The 13,202-nt window shown below is 34.9% G+C and overlaps 1 protein-coding gene across 6 annotated transcripts in view; it reads right to left on the bottom strand.

Moving 5' to 3' along the window:
• The window catches only part of LOC106057601 (neuroblast differentiation-associated protein AHNAK-like), a 103,870-nt gene that overhangs the window by 28,676 nt on the left and 61,992 nt on the right, over window positions 1–13,202 (bottom strand). For 5 of the 6 annotated variants that reach the window (XM_056032048.1, XM_056032046.1, XM_056032047.1 and 2 more), the window contains 3 exons: window positions 5,751–5,798; window positions 3,808–3,990; window positions 2,933–3,100 (listed from right to left, as the gene is read on the bottom strand). In XM_056032048.1, the coding sequence (XP_055888023.1) occupies window positions 2,933–3,100; window positions 3,808–3,990; window positions 5,751–5,760 (361 nt within the window). In that variant the 5' untranslated portion in view covers window positions 5,761–5,798. The remainder of the gene's footprint in view (window positions 1–2,932; window positions 3,101–3,807; window positions 3,991–5,750; window positions 5,799–13,202) is intronic. The other variant, XM_056032051.1, reaches the window with a different exon arrangement.

Below are 13,202 nucleotides of genomic sequence, written 5' to 3'. Positions count from 1 at the left end.
TTTTTAATGTTTAACATGCTGAGAAGATCTAGCATTTTCCTAAGGTAGAACATGTGGAAATGTTACATTTTCCTTGCATGTTTATTTTGTCCATGTCTCTAAGGAATATTAGAGTCTAGTTCTAGAAACTAGAACCTATAAGTATTATTAGCCAAGAGCTTAGAGAATGATAGACTAGACCCTAAGCTTTGTGTTCAGAATGTCTCATGACTCATTAGCTTTATACACACAAAAGATGAGAACAGGTCCTTCACCTTGTCCATGTCACCTAATGACAATCTCCTATCAGTGATTGAGTGAGCATCTTGAGTTATTGGAACATTATTAGATATATATTTTATAATCTAGATATCTATTATCAGTATAAAACGATCTGTACTATTCTTCTGGAGTTTACATTGGAGTGGTGAGTATGCCTGGCATTGATATCTGCAGATAGTAATTTTGCACCTGAATATCCAGCATTTACACCTGGCAGAAGATCAGAGGAGAGGACACTGAAACCATTCATCAATGTGATGTGTAGATCTATATCTAGATCTATTTTACATTCAGTTAACCAATGGAAGTTAGAAATTACAGACGATACTTTAAAAAAAAAAAGCAAAAGCAAACTTATCAAACTAGATCTATATAATACTATATCTAGAATCTAGTCATGCATGTTAATCAATGACTTAACTCTGCTAAGTCGTTGGTTTTCCTGACTGATTCATATCTAGAGTTTAAGATAGTAGATATATAGACTCTCTCTATATATATATATATATAATATACTTTATCATAGTTTTACTAGATCTATCTTTAACTTTATCATTATGTCGGTGACACTGACAGTGACACTACCACTACTAGCACTAGTGACAGCTAGAGTCAGAGTGAGAGTCGAAGGCAGGACTGAGAGGACACATGAAATAGAATCTAGATTTTCTAGTGTCAGTGACTCTCTAAATTAGACTGTCTATACTATACATACTGACTATAGTCTAGATCTTCTAGATTAGACTCTTTTTAAACTAAAATAAACCTAATCTAAACGAACTTTACTACATCTAGTCACAATCTAGTGATCTAGACTAGATCTATTAATGATTTAGCCTCTATTAGTCTATAGATCTAGATCTACTAGTTTATCGATCACGAAATTTGTAACTTATTGAAGTAGATAACTTTGTTAGGTAAAGTTAGGTTTATGATTTTGTTGTTTTGAATAGTAGTTACAAGAAGTCTAAAACTGAGTGTGTGTGTGTGGGGGGGGGGGGGGGGTTCGGGCATAGCCTATACTGTATACAATTAATAAAATGTTCATTAAAGATTAGATCTAATAAATATCTTTAACATATATTATTTTTGCCTTTTTTGGCCATTAAAATGTAAGAATTAGACTTATTCAATGCCTAAATAAATGCGTTGAATCAGAGGCGGCCTTAGCAGTGTGTGGAGACCAGGGCAAGTGTTATTATAGGGCCACGAAATTTTATAGATACGGTAGGCTGACGATGACAAAAGATTATTGCGTGCCCCCTAAAGCGCGGAGCCTGATGTGTAGGTTGCCCAACTCGCCACCCCAAAAGGCTGTCTGTAATTGAATGGTTTAATTTTCTTTATTGATCTATTTAATATATTCTTTGTTACGTTTAGGCCTAGGCTATATTTGACATACTTTATAATTATAATTATAAATATTATAAGATAAGAAGATAAGATAAGAATAAATCGTGTTTTTTGAGCTGCACATTTTGATAAAGTATTGAGACCAAAGTAGGCTAGTAATGTATATTCCTATATTAGACCTTTGATTTAAAATGGCATATTAAATGTATTGAACATAAATGATCTTTTAAAAACTGATCCAATAAAAGAGGTTATTATATTATACTGTTTGGGGGCGCGATGTCTGAGTGGTTATATATGCACTTGGCTTTCGAACACGGGGTAGTGATTGTGCCGATGTGCCTCAAATCCAAAAATCCATACACGGGGTAGTGAAGATTGGGATTTTGAATTTCGGGATTTTAGGGCACCCCTGAGTTCACCCAACTCTAATGGGTACCTGACTTATGTTGGGAAAGTAAAGGCGGTTGCTGGCCACATGACACGTTACCCTGCTCGTTAACCATTGGCCAAAGAAACAGATGACCTTAACGTCATCTGCCCAATAGACGATATGGTCTGACTCTGAAAGGGGAATTTTACTTTACTTTTATTATACTGTTTCAAAAAAAAAAGTTTACTATTTATTGATACATTAATCGTGAAAGTGTTAAATAATCAAATTGTGCACTTATTGACAATAAAAAAAATTGTTATTTAAAATAGTGAGAAAATATAGCAGGTCTTATACTAATATTATCATTAAAGAAACCAAAAAAAAAAAGATATCAATTATAATTTGGCTTATTATAAAACACAAGCCGACTTTTAAAGACAGAAATGTTATAGGGTCATCAAATAAAGTAAACTCTACTGGATGTCAACTCATAACATATAACATATATATTATATATAGGATTAGAACACAAGAAAGCAAAAGCTGTTGAAAATCAAAATGCAGAAATATTTTCTTTAAATTTGATTGGTTATTATTATAGTTATAAAGCAGGTCTACTTGAAAGATATCTACAGTAAAACTATGTTTTTTATATATATAAAAAAAAAAAGCTAGTGCTTCTACTGCCAACTAATTTGTTTTATAGATAGTCTGTAGCGTGTGCTAATCTAGAGTTTCTACCAGACTGTGTCAGTTTGCAGATATAGCAATTACAAGCAGTGCTGGCTGTAAAGGTCTGCAGGTTTTAATTCTCTTCCTATATCTAGGATTATCTACCCAACATTTTTTGTTAACTCTATCAAACTCGTATTTTTTTTTATTTCTTCAAACAAAACTAAAAAAATTACACAGTCTTAGTTTGAACAAAGACATTGAAATTACTTTGTGGTCGGCTGCTGGGTGTCTCTTCCGCTTCATCATTTAAATAGATTGGCATTGAGACAGGCCTTGCCTTCGACGTAGGTCTCTTTTTTCGAGTCCATCTACCGGAAGGAGTTCGACCAACAGAGAAACTTGGCACCTTAAACCTTTTGGTCTTATCTTTCTTTCCTGAGATCGAAAAAAATAGCACCAGTTAAACCCTTACCAGTGCTTTTGATCTTGTAGTTGAGTTCAGTAGAATCACCAGGACAAATATAAATATATATATATATATATAACATCTCTGAAAACATCATTGGCATTGCTGCCATTATTTGTATATAGGCCTATTAGTGCACATAAAAAAAAATAGATTTACAGCCCAAGCCCAAGAAGAATACATACTTTAAAAGCTTAGGGAAAAATAAGTCATTCTAGGAAAAAAGTCTTGCCTCAACTAGGTGATAAATATTTTAGTATTGTATCTATCTTCTTGCTTGCAAAGTCCATACTTATAATAGTACAAAAGTCTTTAGAAAATAAAGATTTTAATGTATTTATCTTCTTGCTTGCGAAGTCCATACTTATAATAGTACAAAAGTCTTTACAAGATAAAGATTTTAATGCATCTATCTTCCTGCTTGCAAATTCCATACTTTTAAAAATATTGTCTTAAAATTTAAACATTTATTAATTAATCCAATTACTTAGAATGTTCAAAAATGAAATATATGATTGGGCCAAGTCACTTTAAAAGATGTGTTTATGCTGGAGACGTTAACAAACAATTCTTGCATTAGTAATTTCAACAACCTCCTAATAAGGTGAGTAGGGCTACAAAACTATATATATACATTGTGCTCTAGTTGAACTCTACAGATGCAAGAGCTACTCACCCGCAGAGCCACTTCCTGGAGTTGACCGCAAACTAACCTCTAGTGGATCCACACCACCGGAAGCAGAACCGGGGCTATGGAGAACTTCTACGCTTCCATTGATACTGCTGCGAGAACGAGGCGAGATGGAATCCTCATTGCTGACATCCTTGCTGGGTGTGTATGACCCTCGTTTTGAGGAGTCTGAGAAAGAAAATTCCATAAGAGTAATACAATAATACAACAAATTTTCAATTGAAAGCTTCACACTTGCAAAGTTTGTGATAAATGGCCAAACGTCTCTGTATAAAACCTTTTTTTAAAGACTGATAGACATAAGAAATAATCAAATACTAATATTGAGATTTCTGGCAAATGACAATTCTTCCCGCAATGGTTGCAAGACGCCTCTCAAGATGAACATTTAAATCGCTGATGTAGGATATTGATACAAAAGAAACATGTTTTGTATGTCAGCACATTCACATCGTCCTGCGGTTTGATCTTTTAGTAGATTGATTAGTGGCGAGGGAGAAAGCCTGCCATTCTCAGTACCCATCCCACAAGGAGATTCAGCGCAAATATCACAGGCCATAGCAGGATTACATATAAATTGAAACTTTCCCTAAAATGTTTACACGCTATAGGAACAAAGTAAACTCTTTAAGGGTCAACTTTGATATTTGATTCCATAACTGTAGTGATTACATCTCTCAGAAAGATGTTCTTTTTTTGCAATCTTTGAACCTGTTTTTTTTTTTTAAGTTTCGGCAAAAAATTGATCATTTGACCATTTTATTCTCAACACAATGAGTGTTTTGTGACAATTCTTTTCCTGGGTTAACTTTTAGAATGTACTTTGAAGAATGTCGATAGAGTCTCTTTATAACATTTGGATTCGCTAGTGTCTAGAAACAACTAGTGGAGGTCATTTTCGAAAACATTTCTTTCTATCGACATCACAGTTGATTCAAAAGGAAGTTTCCAGAGGCTCCAATGTAGCCAATGTTTCAGTAGCTAATGTTTCAGTAGCTAATGGTAAAATCATTTCAATGGCTTTTGTGTGTGTGTGTGTTTGGTTTGAAGATATTCCATTGTTTATTCAAATCAACTCTTGGGCTGTGGTGGTTGAGTGGTAAGGCGCTTGGACTCCGTACCAAGGGTTCTAGAGTATGAAACCGAGAGAAGACTGGAATTTTGAACTTCGGGATATTTAGTATGCCCATGATTTCACCCTGCTTTAATGGGTACCTGACATTTGTTAACGTAAAGGTGGTTGGTCATCGTACTGGCCACAGGACACACTCAGTCGATCATAGAAATAGATGAGCAGTATATTATCTGCGCCTATAGATCGCAAGGTCTGAAAGAGGCGCCTTTACTTTTTTTAATGGAACTGTAAATTAAACATTGTTTTCCAGCGCTTTACTGTTGGCCACCACATCACAATTATAAAACAAGAAAAACAACAAAAAGTTCTTTAAAAAAAAAAAATTAGTAAAATTTTATCAATTAGTTTGGATCAGTCATGTTATTAAATGTGTAGTGGATCTAGACTAACAATAATAAATCTGTGCGATTAGAAATATTTTTACCAATTGTTTTTGTTTAGCGCAAATTCATACGTTTAGCTTTCTCAATATGCTATGAATATATCACTTGTCAGGACCAGTTGGAAAGGGGGAAGGGGAAAGAAGAGGGTTTCTGATTGATCGCTTTTTAAATGCATTTATAAAAAAAAAGGGGAATGATCAATATTCGAACTCGAGGGTCAACGCCTCTTCAGCCTCCTTAATATGCAGTGGCCACCATTGTGACAGAGAAGTGCTTATGAAAATATAGAAAGTTTTAGAGTTATCCATTGCTAGTTTCAAACTTTTTACCAGACAGACAAACAGTGTGATGATATTAGTTTTGTTAAAAGTGAGACTATCTGTCAATAAAATAACGCCAGTACTACTTACGTTGACCCATGGCGGCCTGGTCAGGTCAGCAAATACTTCGTCATTGATCTGAAATTTAAATTAATTTAAAAAACTATTAACAGTATTACATACACAGCTGTTTGACAAAGCAATAAGCTACAAGAAAATACGTTATAAATAAACATGAATCTGTTATAAAGCGTATACATTCCAATGCATTTGTTTCATAGCCATTTACTGAGCTCTTGCCCTTGGTTTAAGTTTCGAAGAGCAGCTCTTGGATTGAACATGTCACTTCGTGACTCTATTCAAGGCTCAATGACCCGTGAAATTGTATGCACTATTTCATATCGCACATATCCACTCCTATCTGTTCAATGTTACCATATCATATTCAATACTTTATATTCCTTGCTAATGGTCAGTATGGCACAATGAAGTAGGGCGCCTAGTTGTTATTTTAGATTTATTTTGTCATGCTCAATATTTGGTCCCAAGTGGAGTTTTATAGATTCAATGCCAGATTCTGACTCAATGCCTAAAATACCCATTACCAGATGTCTTCTACCCGTCTAGCTTATTCGAATATATTACAGAAAAAAAAAGTTTATTTTATCTTATAGATTAGAGACGTTACTATCCTAGGCCCAAGTCTCTACTATATGTTTCAAAGTTTATTTGCGAATGTTTAGATCTATTTGTTAGACTACATATGTTAGAGACCATTGTTTCTTCCTTTTTGGTAAAATGTCGAGACGTTATTTCTAGTCTGGTGATCAGGAATCGTCCATGAAGCACACTGGTGATATCGGCGCTATATGAATTTAACTTATTGGTTGATTTATTATAGATACAGGGCGTTTTATAATTTATTGCGTATTTTTCGGTTTTATTTTTTTTTAATTTCATTTAGGGCCACCCATTTAACTCCGCCTAGGGCCACTTTATTAACTCCGCCTAGGGCCACCCAATTAACTCCACCTAGGGCCTCCCTATTTGCCTCGCCTAGAGCCTCCAACTACCTAAGGCCGGCCCTGACTATATGTTTCATTATTTCTATTCAGTAAGAAGTCGAGGCAAAGCCCAATGGCCATGGAATGAAAAATTGGCTTGTTCACTCTATCTGAAGATTCTCCCCTATTACCTTCTAATCCTAATTTTGCCCTCACATATTTCGTTCACCCTCCATCAGTTGCCCCGGGGGGTCTTCACCACTCTCCACTGCACCACAATAAGAACAAGTATTTGGAAAACAGAAACCGTTGTAGTGGAATTAAACGAAGGGAGCATTGATCAAATCGCCACTACGTGCTATAGACTCGCTACCTAATGCAATGGTTGACCGACCCTCCGATATTTAGCAATTCTCATAAAGTACCTTAAAGAATCAGGGGCATATTTGATCTATGAAGTAAGGGTAAGATTTACAAAATTTTACAGGAGTTCATTCCCTTCACACATTTTTCGTATATAACCTTACTTAAATAGACGTATATAGGTCAGGCCAAAATATGCCCATCTCTATCTTGATGTGACCCAAGAAAAACGATGCAATGGCTTGTCTGTTAGTTGTGCTGAAGTCAACCTTGACACATGAAGTTAGAATAACAGCAACAACAACACACTTGACGCTAAGTTTGTACACACCCATACATATATGTACATATGTGCTCCTCCCACGCTGCCCAAGACTCTTTCCTTTTTTTTTATTTTATTTATATGGAACTGAGGTATGTAAACAGGCCTGGGGAGGGGTGCAAGGATTAGGGTTGATTAATAGCTGGCTTGCGAGCAGTAGGTAAAGATTTGTTTCTGTACTTGATATTAAGACTAGACAAAGAGACATTCTATTTTGTTGACTACAGACGCAACAAGCCTCGTGTGACATTCACGTGAAGCTCATTTCGGATTCTTTTCATTTGTTGTATTGGAATCGTTGAAATGGTTATGCTGTATCTACATTTATATATAGGCCTACCTCCCAAAAGTCACATAATAAATAGCGTCTTATTGAATAGATCTGTATAAAAAATTGCTATAGGTTTATAGCCGCTTTGCATTGACCTGTGTTTGTCCTAACGACGAAACGTTGGTGAAACAAGAACAAACATTTTTTAAGCAGATATTTTCTAAAAGACAATATCTCCATTATTAAACTTCAAAAGTAATAAAATAATTAACAAAATAATTAAAAAAATATTTGGTTCGATTCGGATATCGAACCAGTGACACCGTCAACTTCTAGAACTTACGCATTTTCTAATTCGGCCAGCGATTCGAACAACGAACTTGAAACTCCAAGAGCTTTACCACTCATCCACCAAGCCCCCCCCCCCTAAATAGCACATGCTGTAATTTAAAAAATCGTACCATGTAAAGAGACGGAATAATGTCTTGAACTCTATAGGACCTAGAATAAACAACCAAAAAAAAAATAAATAAAATAATAATGCATTGCTTTTGGCCTCACTTGGCTAGCATTAAGAAATGCTTTCCTGAGTGATAAGAAGCCTAAGGTGTCAAAGATGTCTCGTCTTGCTTTGTGGAACTTGGTGTCAGTTGATGTCTAAGTTGTTGGTGCGCACGCAAAGACACAAGAACAGAGAGGTCAATCAATAACAGTATTATTAGTGACATCATCATACGATTACGGCCTTGACTCCTTTTTCTAATAATGTTCATCTTCCCAACCACTTTCCTTTTGCCTGTACCCTTGTGCTCAGGAAAGCAGGCCTAGCACATTTTCTGTGCTATTACAGCACTTCTAATTATTATTTTTTTTACCAGTTTGTAATTCTGATGAGCAGACGCCTTGTAGTCATTATCATAGTTGTCGTTATTGCTATCACTGGTCGTGTGGTATGCGCTCCGAACTGTCGACACGATGGTCCCGAGTTTGAACCTGCCCTTCACTATCCCCTGTCGTCCTGCAGGTGGTTTGGACGCAATCTTCACCTCCGAAACAACTCCCCAAAACATCAATAACATAATTGCCTACGTGTATAAATATAGACCTAAATAACACATAGCGTCATTTACAAACTTGCCTACGTGTATAAATATAGACCTAAATAACATTAGCGTCAATGACAAACTTGCCTCGTGTATAAATATATACCTAAATAACATTAGCGTCAATAACAAACTTACCTACGTGTATAAATATATACCTAAATTAAATAACGCTAGATCCCATAACAAACTTGCCTACGTGTATAAATATAGACCTAAATAACATTAGCGTCAATGACAAACTTGCCTACGTGTATAAATATATACCTAAATAACACTAGCGTCAATAACAAACTTACCTACGTGTATAAATATAGACCTAAATAACGCTAGATCCCATAACAAACCTACGTGTATAAATATAGACCTATAGACCTAAATAATGCTAGCGTCAATAACAAATTTGCCTACGTGTATAAATATAGACCTAAATAACGCTAGATCCAATAACAAATTTATCTACGTGTATAAATATAGACCTAAATAACACTATTATAGCGTCAATAACATAATTGCCTACGTGTATAAATATAGACCTAAATAACGCTAGCGTTAATAACAAACTTGCCTACGTGTATAAATATAGACCTAAATAACGCTTACGTCAATAGCAAACTTGCCTACGTGTATAAATATAGACCCAATAATGCTAGCATCAATAACAATCTTGCCTACGTGTATAAATATAGACCTAAATAACGCTCATGTCAATAGCAAACTTGGCTACGTGTATAAATATAAACCTAAACAATGCAAGCGCCAATAACAAACTTGCCTACGTGTATAAATATAGACCTAAATAATGCTAGCGTCAATAACAACCTTGCCTATGCGTATTAATAAAGATCTAAATAATGCTAGCTTCAATAACAACATTGCCTATATGTATAAATATTGACCTAAATAAGGCAGGTCGACTTGACACAGAAATTGCCTGTCAGGTAAACATGTACGCTAATTATATATCTATATAAAAAGTATTTATAGAGTTTAAAAAGTACGTAGCTAGTACAGTACACAATCTTTAGGCCATAAAACAAGCAGACTAGATCTAAGATCCACCATCCAAGGGAGGAAACCAAATGTTATCCTTTCAAATGTGCCTGTTACATGCTGGCTGGCGTTAGTGCCGGATTAAAGTAAGTAAAGGCCCTGTGCTTTTGTGGAGGCTTCTACCATCTTTCGAATGCTTTGATAAAAATGCACTTAAGAATATATTTATAATTAGATTTGAAAGCGTGTCATGTTCCTGATGAAAGAGACAAAGTATTTGTACATTTAGAAAGTGATATCATTTTTAATTTGAATCAGAACTATTTTTGCAATCGTTGAATTAATTGTGATGAGTTTACAATTTATATGTACATTCCAAAAGTCACATATATTAGCTCCTTCTTTATATAAGATGGACAAAAGTGCGAAATAGTTAATTCGAAAGGTAAGAATAAAATTTACAAAATATATTTTTTTTAAATATCATCCTTTTCCCCAAGTAGCAACCCGTTGATTTGACGCACAAGCACTTCACTCTAAAGATCTCTATCTCTATAATATGATACGCGAAAAGGAATTAAAAAGAGAGCAGAAAGAAAAAGACGAAATGTAAACGTAAAGCTTGTCGCACTAAAGGTCACATTTTGTCTAGGCAAGTGATGTATTTCATGACATGTTCAGAAGTGTGTTTACGTGCTTGAGATGAGGGCAGAGGTGGCTACGTACTTGCGCACATGACGTAACAAACATTCTCATGGAAAAAAAAAAGTTCAGCGAAGTGAACACTTGAGTGACAGTACGAAACAAAGTGACAATGATGAAGAGTTATGAACCGAACGCATCACTTTTCAGCTCTTATTCTTACGCCCGTTTAATTCTAATCATTTCATTCACTAGTTACATTCATTCAACTTTTTTTTAAAGTATCAAGCCCCACGCCAGTGATATGTTTTATATATGTTAGTGATTTTTCTCTGCAGTCCCATCAAACCGCCTCGAAGAAGCACACTGCATTAGCAGAATACAAGTCTATAATTAGATCTACATGCATGGCTAGATTAACCCATGAATACGAGTAGAACGAAATATTTTTTGTTTGAAAGAACGTCTGTAATTTATAGGATAAGATAAAATACCACATCTAACTTGATTTAAAGTTTAGACCAACAAAAGCGAGCTCTGCATGCTTTAAAACTGTAACTTAAACAGAAGAACTTAGAAAATGTGATTCTCCAATGCTAAAAGGTGCACACAAATTATTACATAACTTTTAAAAAACAAAGTTTATCACATAGACTTGTATATACTATATCTAGACTGAACATGAAGTTTTTTAACACTACAAAAAATGTGAAATTTTTTTTAGAAAGTTGGATCAAGGCGTGGTTTTGTAAAGTAGTTAAAAGAAGCAAAGTAATTTTTTTTCAACCCTAACCTATGTAACATATAATTTAATTTTTAGATCTAGATCTAGACTAGTAAGTGAACATCAAAAATAAGAGTACTCTCGTCTCATGATTATTATTTTGCAATTTTTAGATACATAATCTAGAAAGCTTTAGGTAATCAATCTATTTAAATGTACATATACAAGATGATTTAAATCAACATGAATTATTTCCATCTAGGATTTTTGAAACATTATGATTATCTCAATGGAAACAAACAGGAAATGGCTTTGTTTCATATATTTGCGTGAATATCCGAGAAATGATTTTGCATTATTTCTAAACTTTGAAAACTAAAGATCATTACTTTTCTATGACAGAAAAGATTGATTGGGGCGACTCCCCTTAGAGCCTGAAAAAAGAGTTTACGTACATATAATCTATATATGTATAGGTGTGTGAATCGATCAGTCGCGGATAAGAATTTGTTTCCGGTTTCCAGTCAAGATATAATATATAAGCATAGACATAAATAAATATAGACTAGCCGATAAAAGAGTTTTATGAAACGAAAATTTGTGACTTGCAATTTTGTGTACTTTATTATACAGCATTTATGAGCAGTGTAGACTGAAGATCATGCAACTCATCAGAATTCGGAAATCCGACAACAATAGATATACATGTTTTCAAGTTACATGAACTTATTTCCTTTTTCCAGTCTATATTTATGTCTATGTAGGCTATATAAGTCTATGGTTTATCAACACTTTATTCCGTGCAACGGATTTACCAAAAAGCTAGTTAGTTAAAGTTTTTCCGCCGTAGTTGAGAATCTCTAAATTACTTACTTACTTAAACTTAGATCCTCCCGCGGTGTTCGGCGCATTTGGCGGCAAGCTGTCTCCATAAAGCTCTGTAATCTCTAAATTACTATTATAACAAAAACAACTTGCTTTAAAAGTCATAAGATAAGGATGTTAAGTTTTTTTTTCTTAGACGAAGCGTTGATAATATTGAATACTGTTTTCAACTGTTACGTTTGCAATTTACGGGGTGGGGAGAAATTGATATTGGTGAAAACTAGAGAACGGCTTTATACTGCAGCGTTCTGCAAGATTCAAGTTGAACACATAAAGAATGTTGTTTCTTTCCTAGATCATGCCAGGCTGTAGAGACACACTCGAAGTGGTTACCGATATTACGTTCTATACACATGTGTTTCTTTTTTCTTTATAGTGAATTAACAACCGACATAACACAGACACAAACATAAACACACACACACAATCCCTTTCCCTGCCCTTCTCTAAATAGTTCGTATGCTTTAAATTAGCCCAGAGATAAATGAGCACTACAACAAGGGGAAGTCACTAGACATGTTTCAAAACTATTTCTAACCATAGTAAAAGCTTTAATGTCAACGGAGTTCATATCACGAGAAAGAAAGGGTGAGGGGTGAAATGGTGCCTCTAATATTTCACACAACATTCAAACACTTGAAATAGCAGGGGTGTAATATGGCCTTGTTCAGTTAACCGTTGTGTGATCCTTTCACGTAAAACCAAACAGTCATTTTTAGTTATTTTCAGTGCCTTATTAGGCAAGTACAACTATCAGATTTGGCCGATGAAATGTTGCCAGGGCTTTCAAATGAAGTTCTTTTGCTCATCAACATGTTTAAAATAATTATGTTGCTATATGATTGTCATAGAGTGAAAGAAAGGCGAGGAAGCCTTTTGACATTACTGCACGTTCAAATAGCTTGCTTGGCCTAGAGATTTATATACTTTTGAATAGATTAGCTCATGGCTTCCATCAGACCTTAGGTTTTCTACAAAAGTCGACTACTCTTAGCTCTGATGGTATGGTAGTCGCCCCGCTCTCTCTCTCTCTCTCTCTTTCTCTCTCTCAATCTCACTCTCTTTCTCGAGAGGGGGGGGGGACCAGTAAAGGCTAAATGTACAACACATAACTGTGCAGAAAGCAAAAAGAATGCGCATGTCAGAAGTGACGTATAGTCACGAGCTTTAGATACAATTGAAATTGAAATAAATCACTTAGAATAAGCTGTAGCTTACACCTGGCACTTTCCTTT

The sequence above is a fragment of the Biomphalaria glabrata genome, chromosome 6, assembly GCF_947242115.1.
Source record: "Biomphalaria glabrata chromosome 6, xgBioGlab47.1, whole genome shotgun sequence".
NCBI classification, from domain to species: Eukaryota; Metazoa; Mollusca; class Gastropoda; family Planorbidae; genus Biomphalaria; species Biomphalaria glabrata.
The sequence above is the reverse complement of the archived record's forward strand: the minus strand, read 5'-3'. Positions and strand labels throughout refer to the sequence as shown.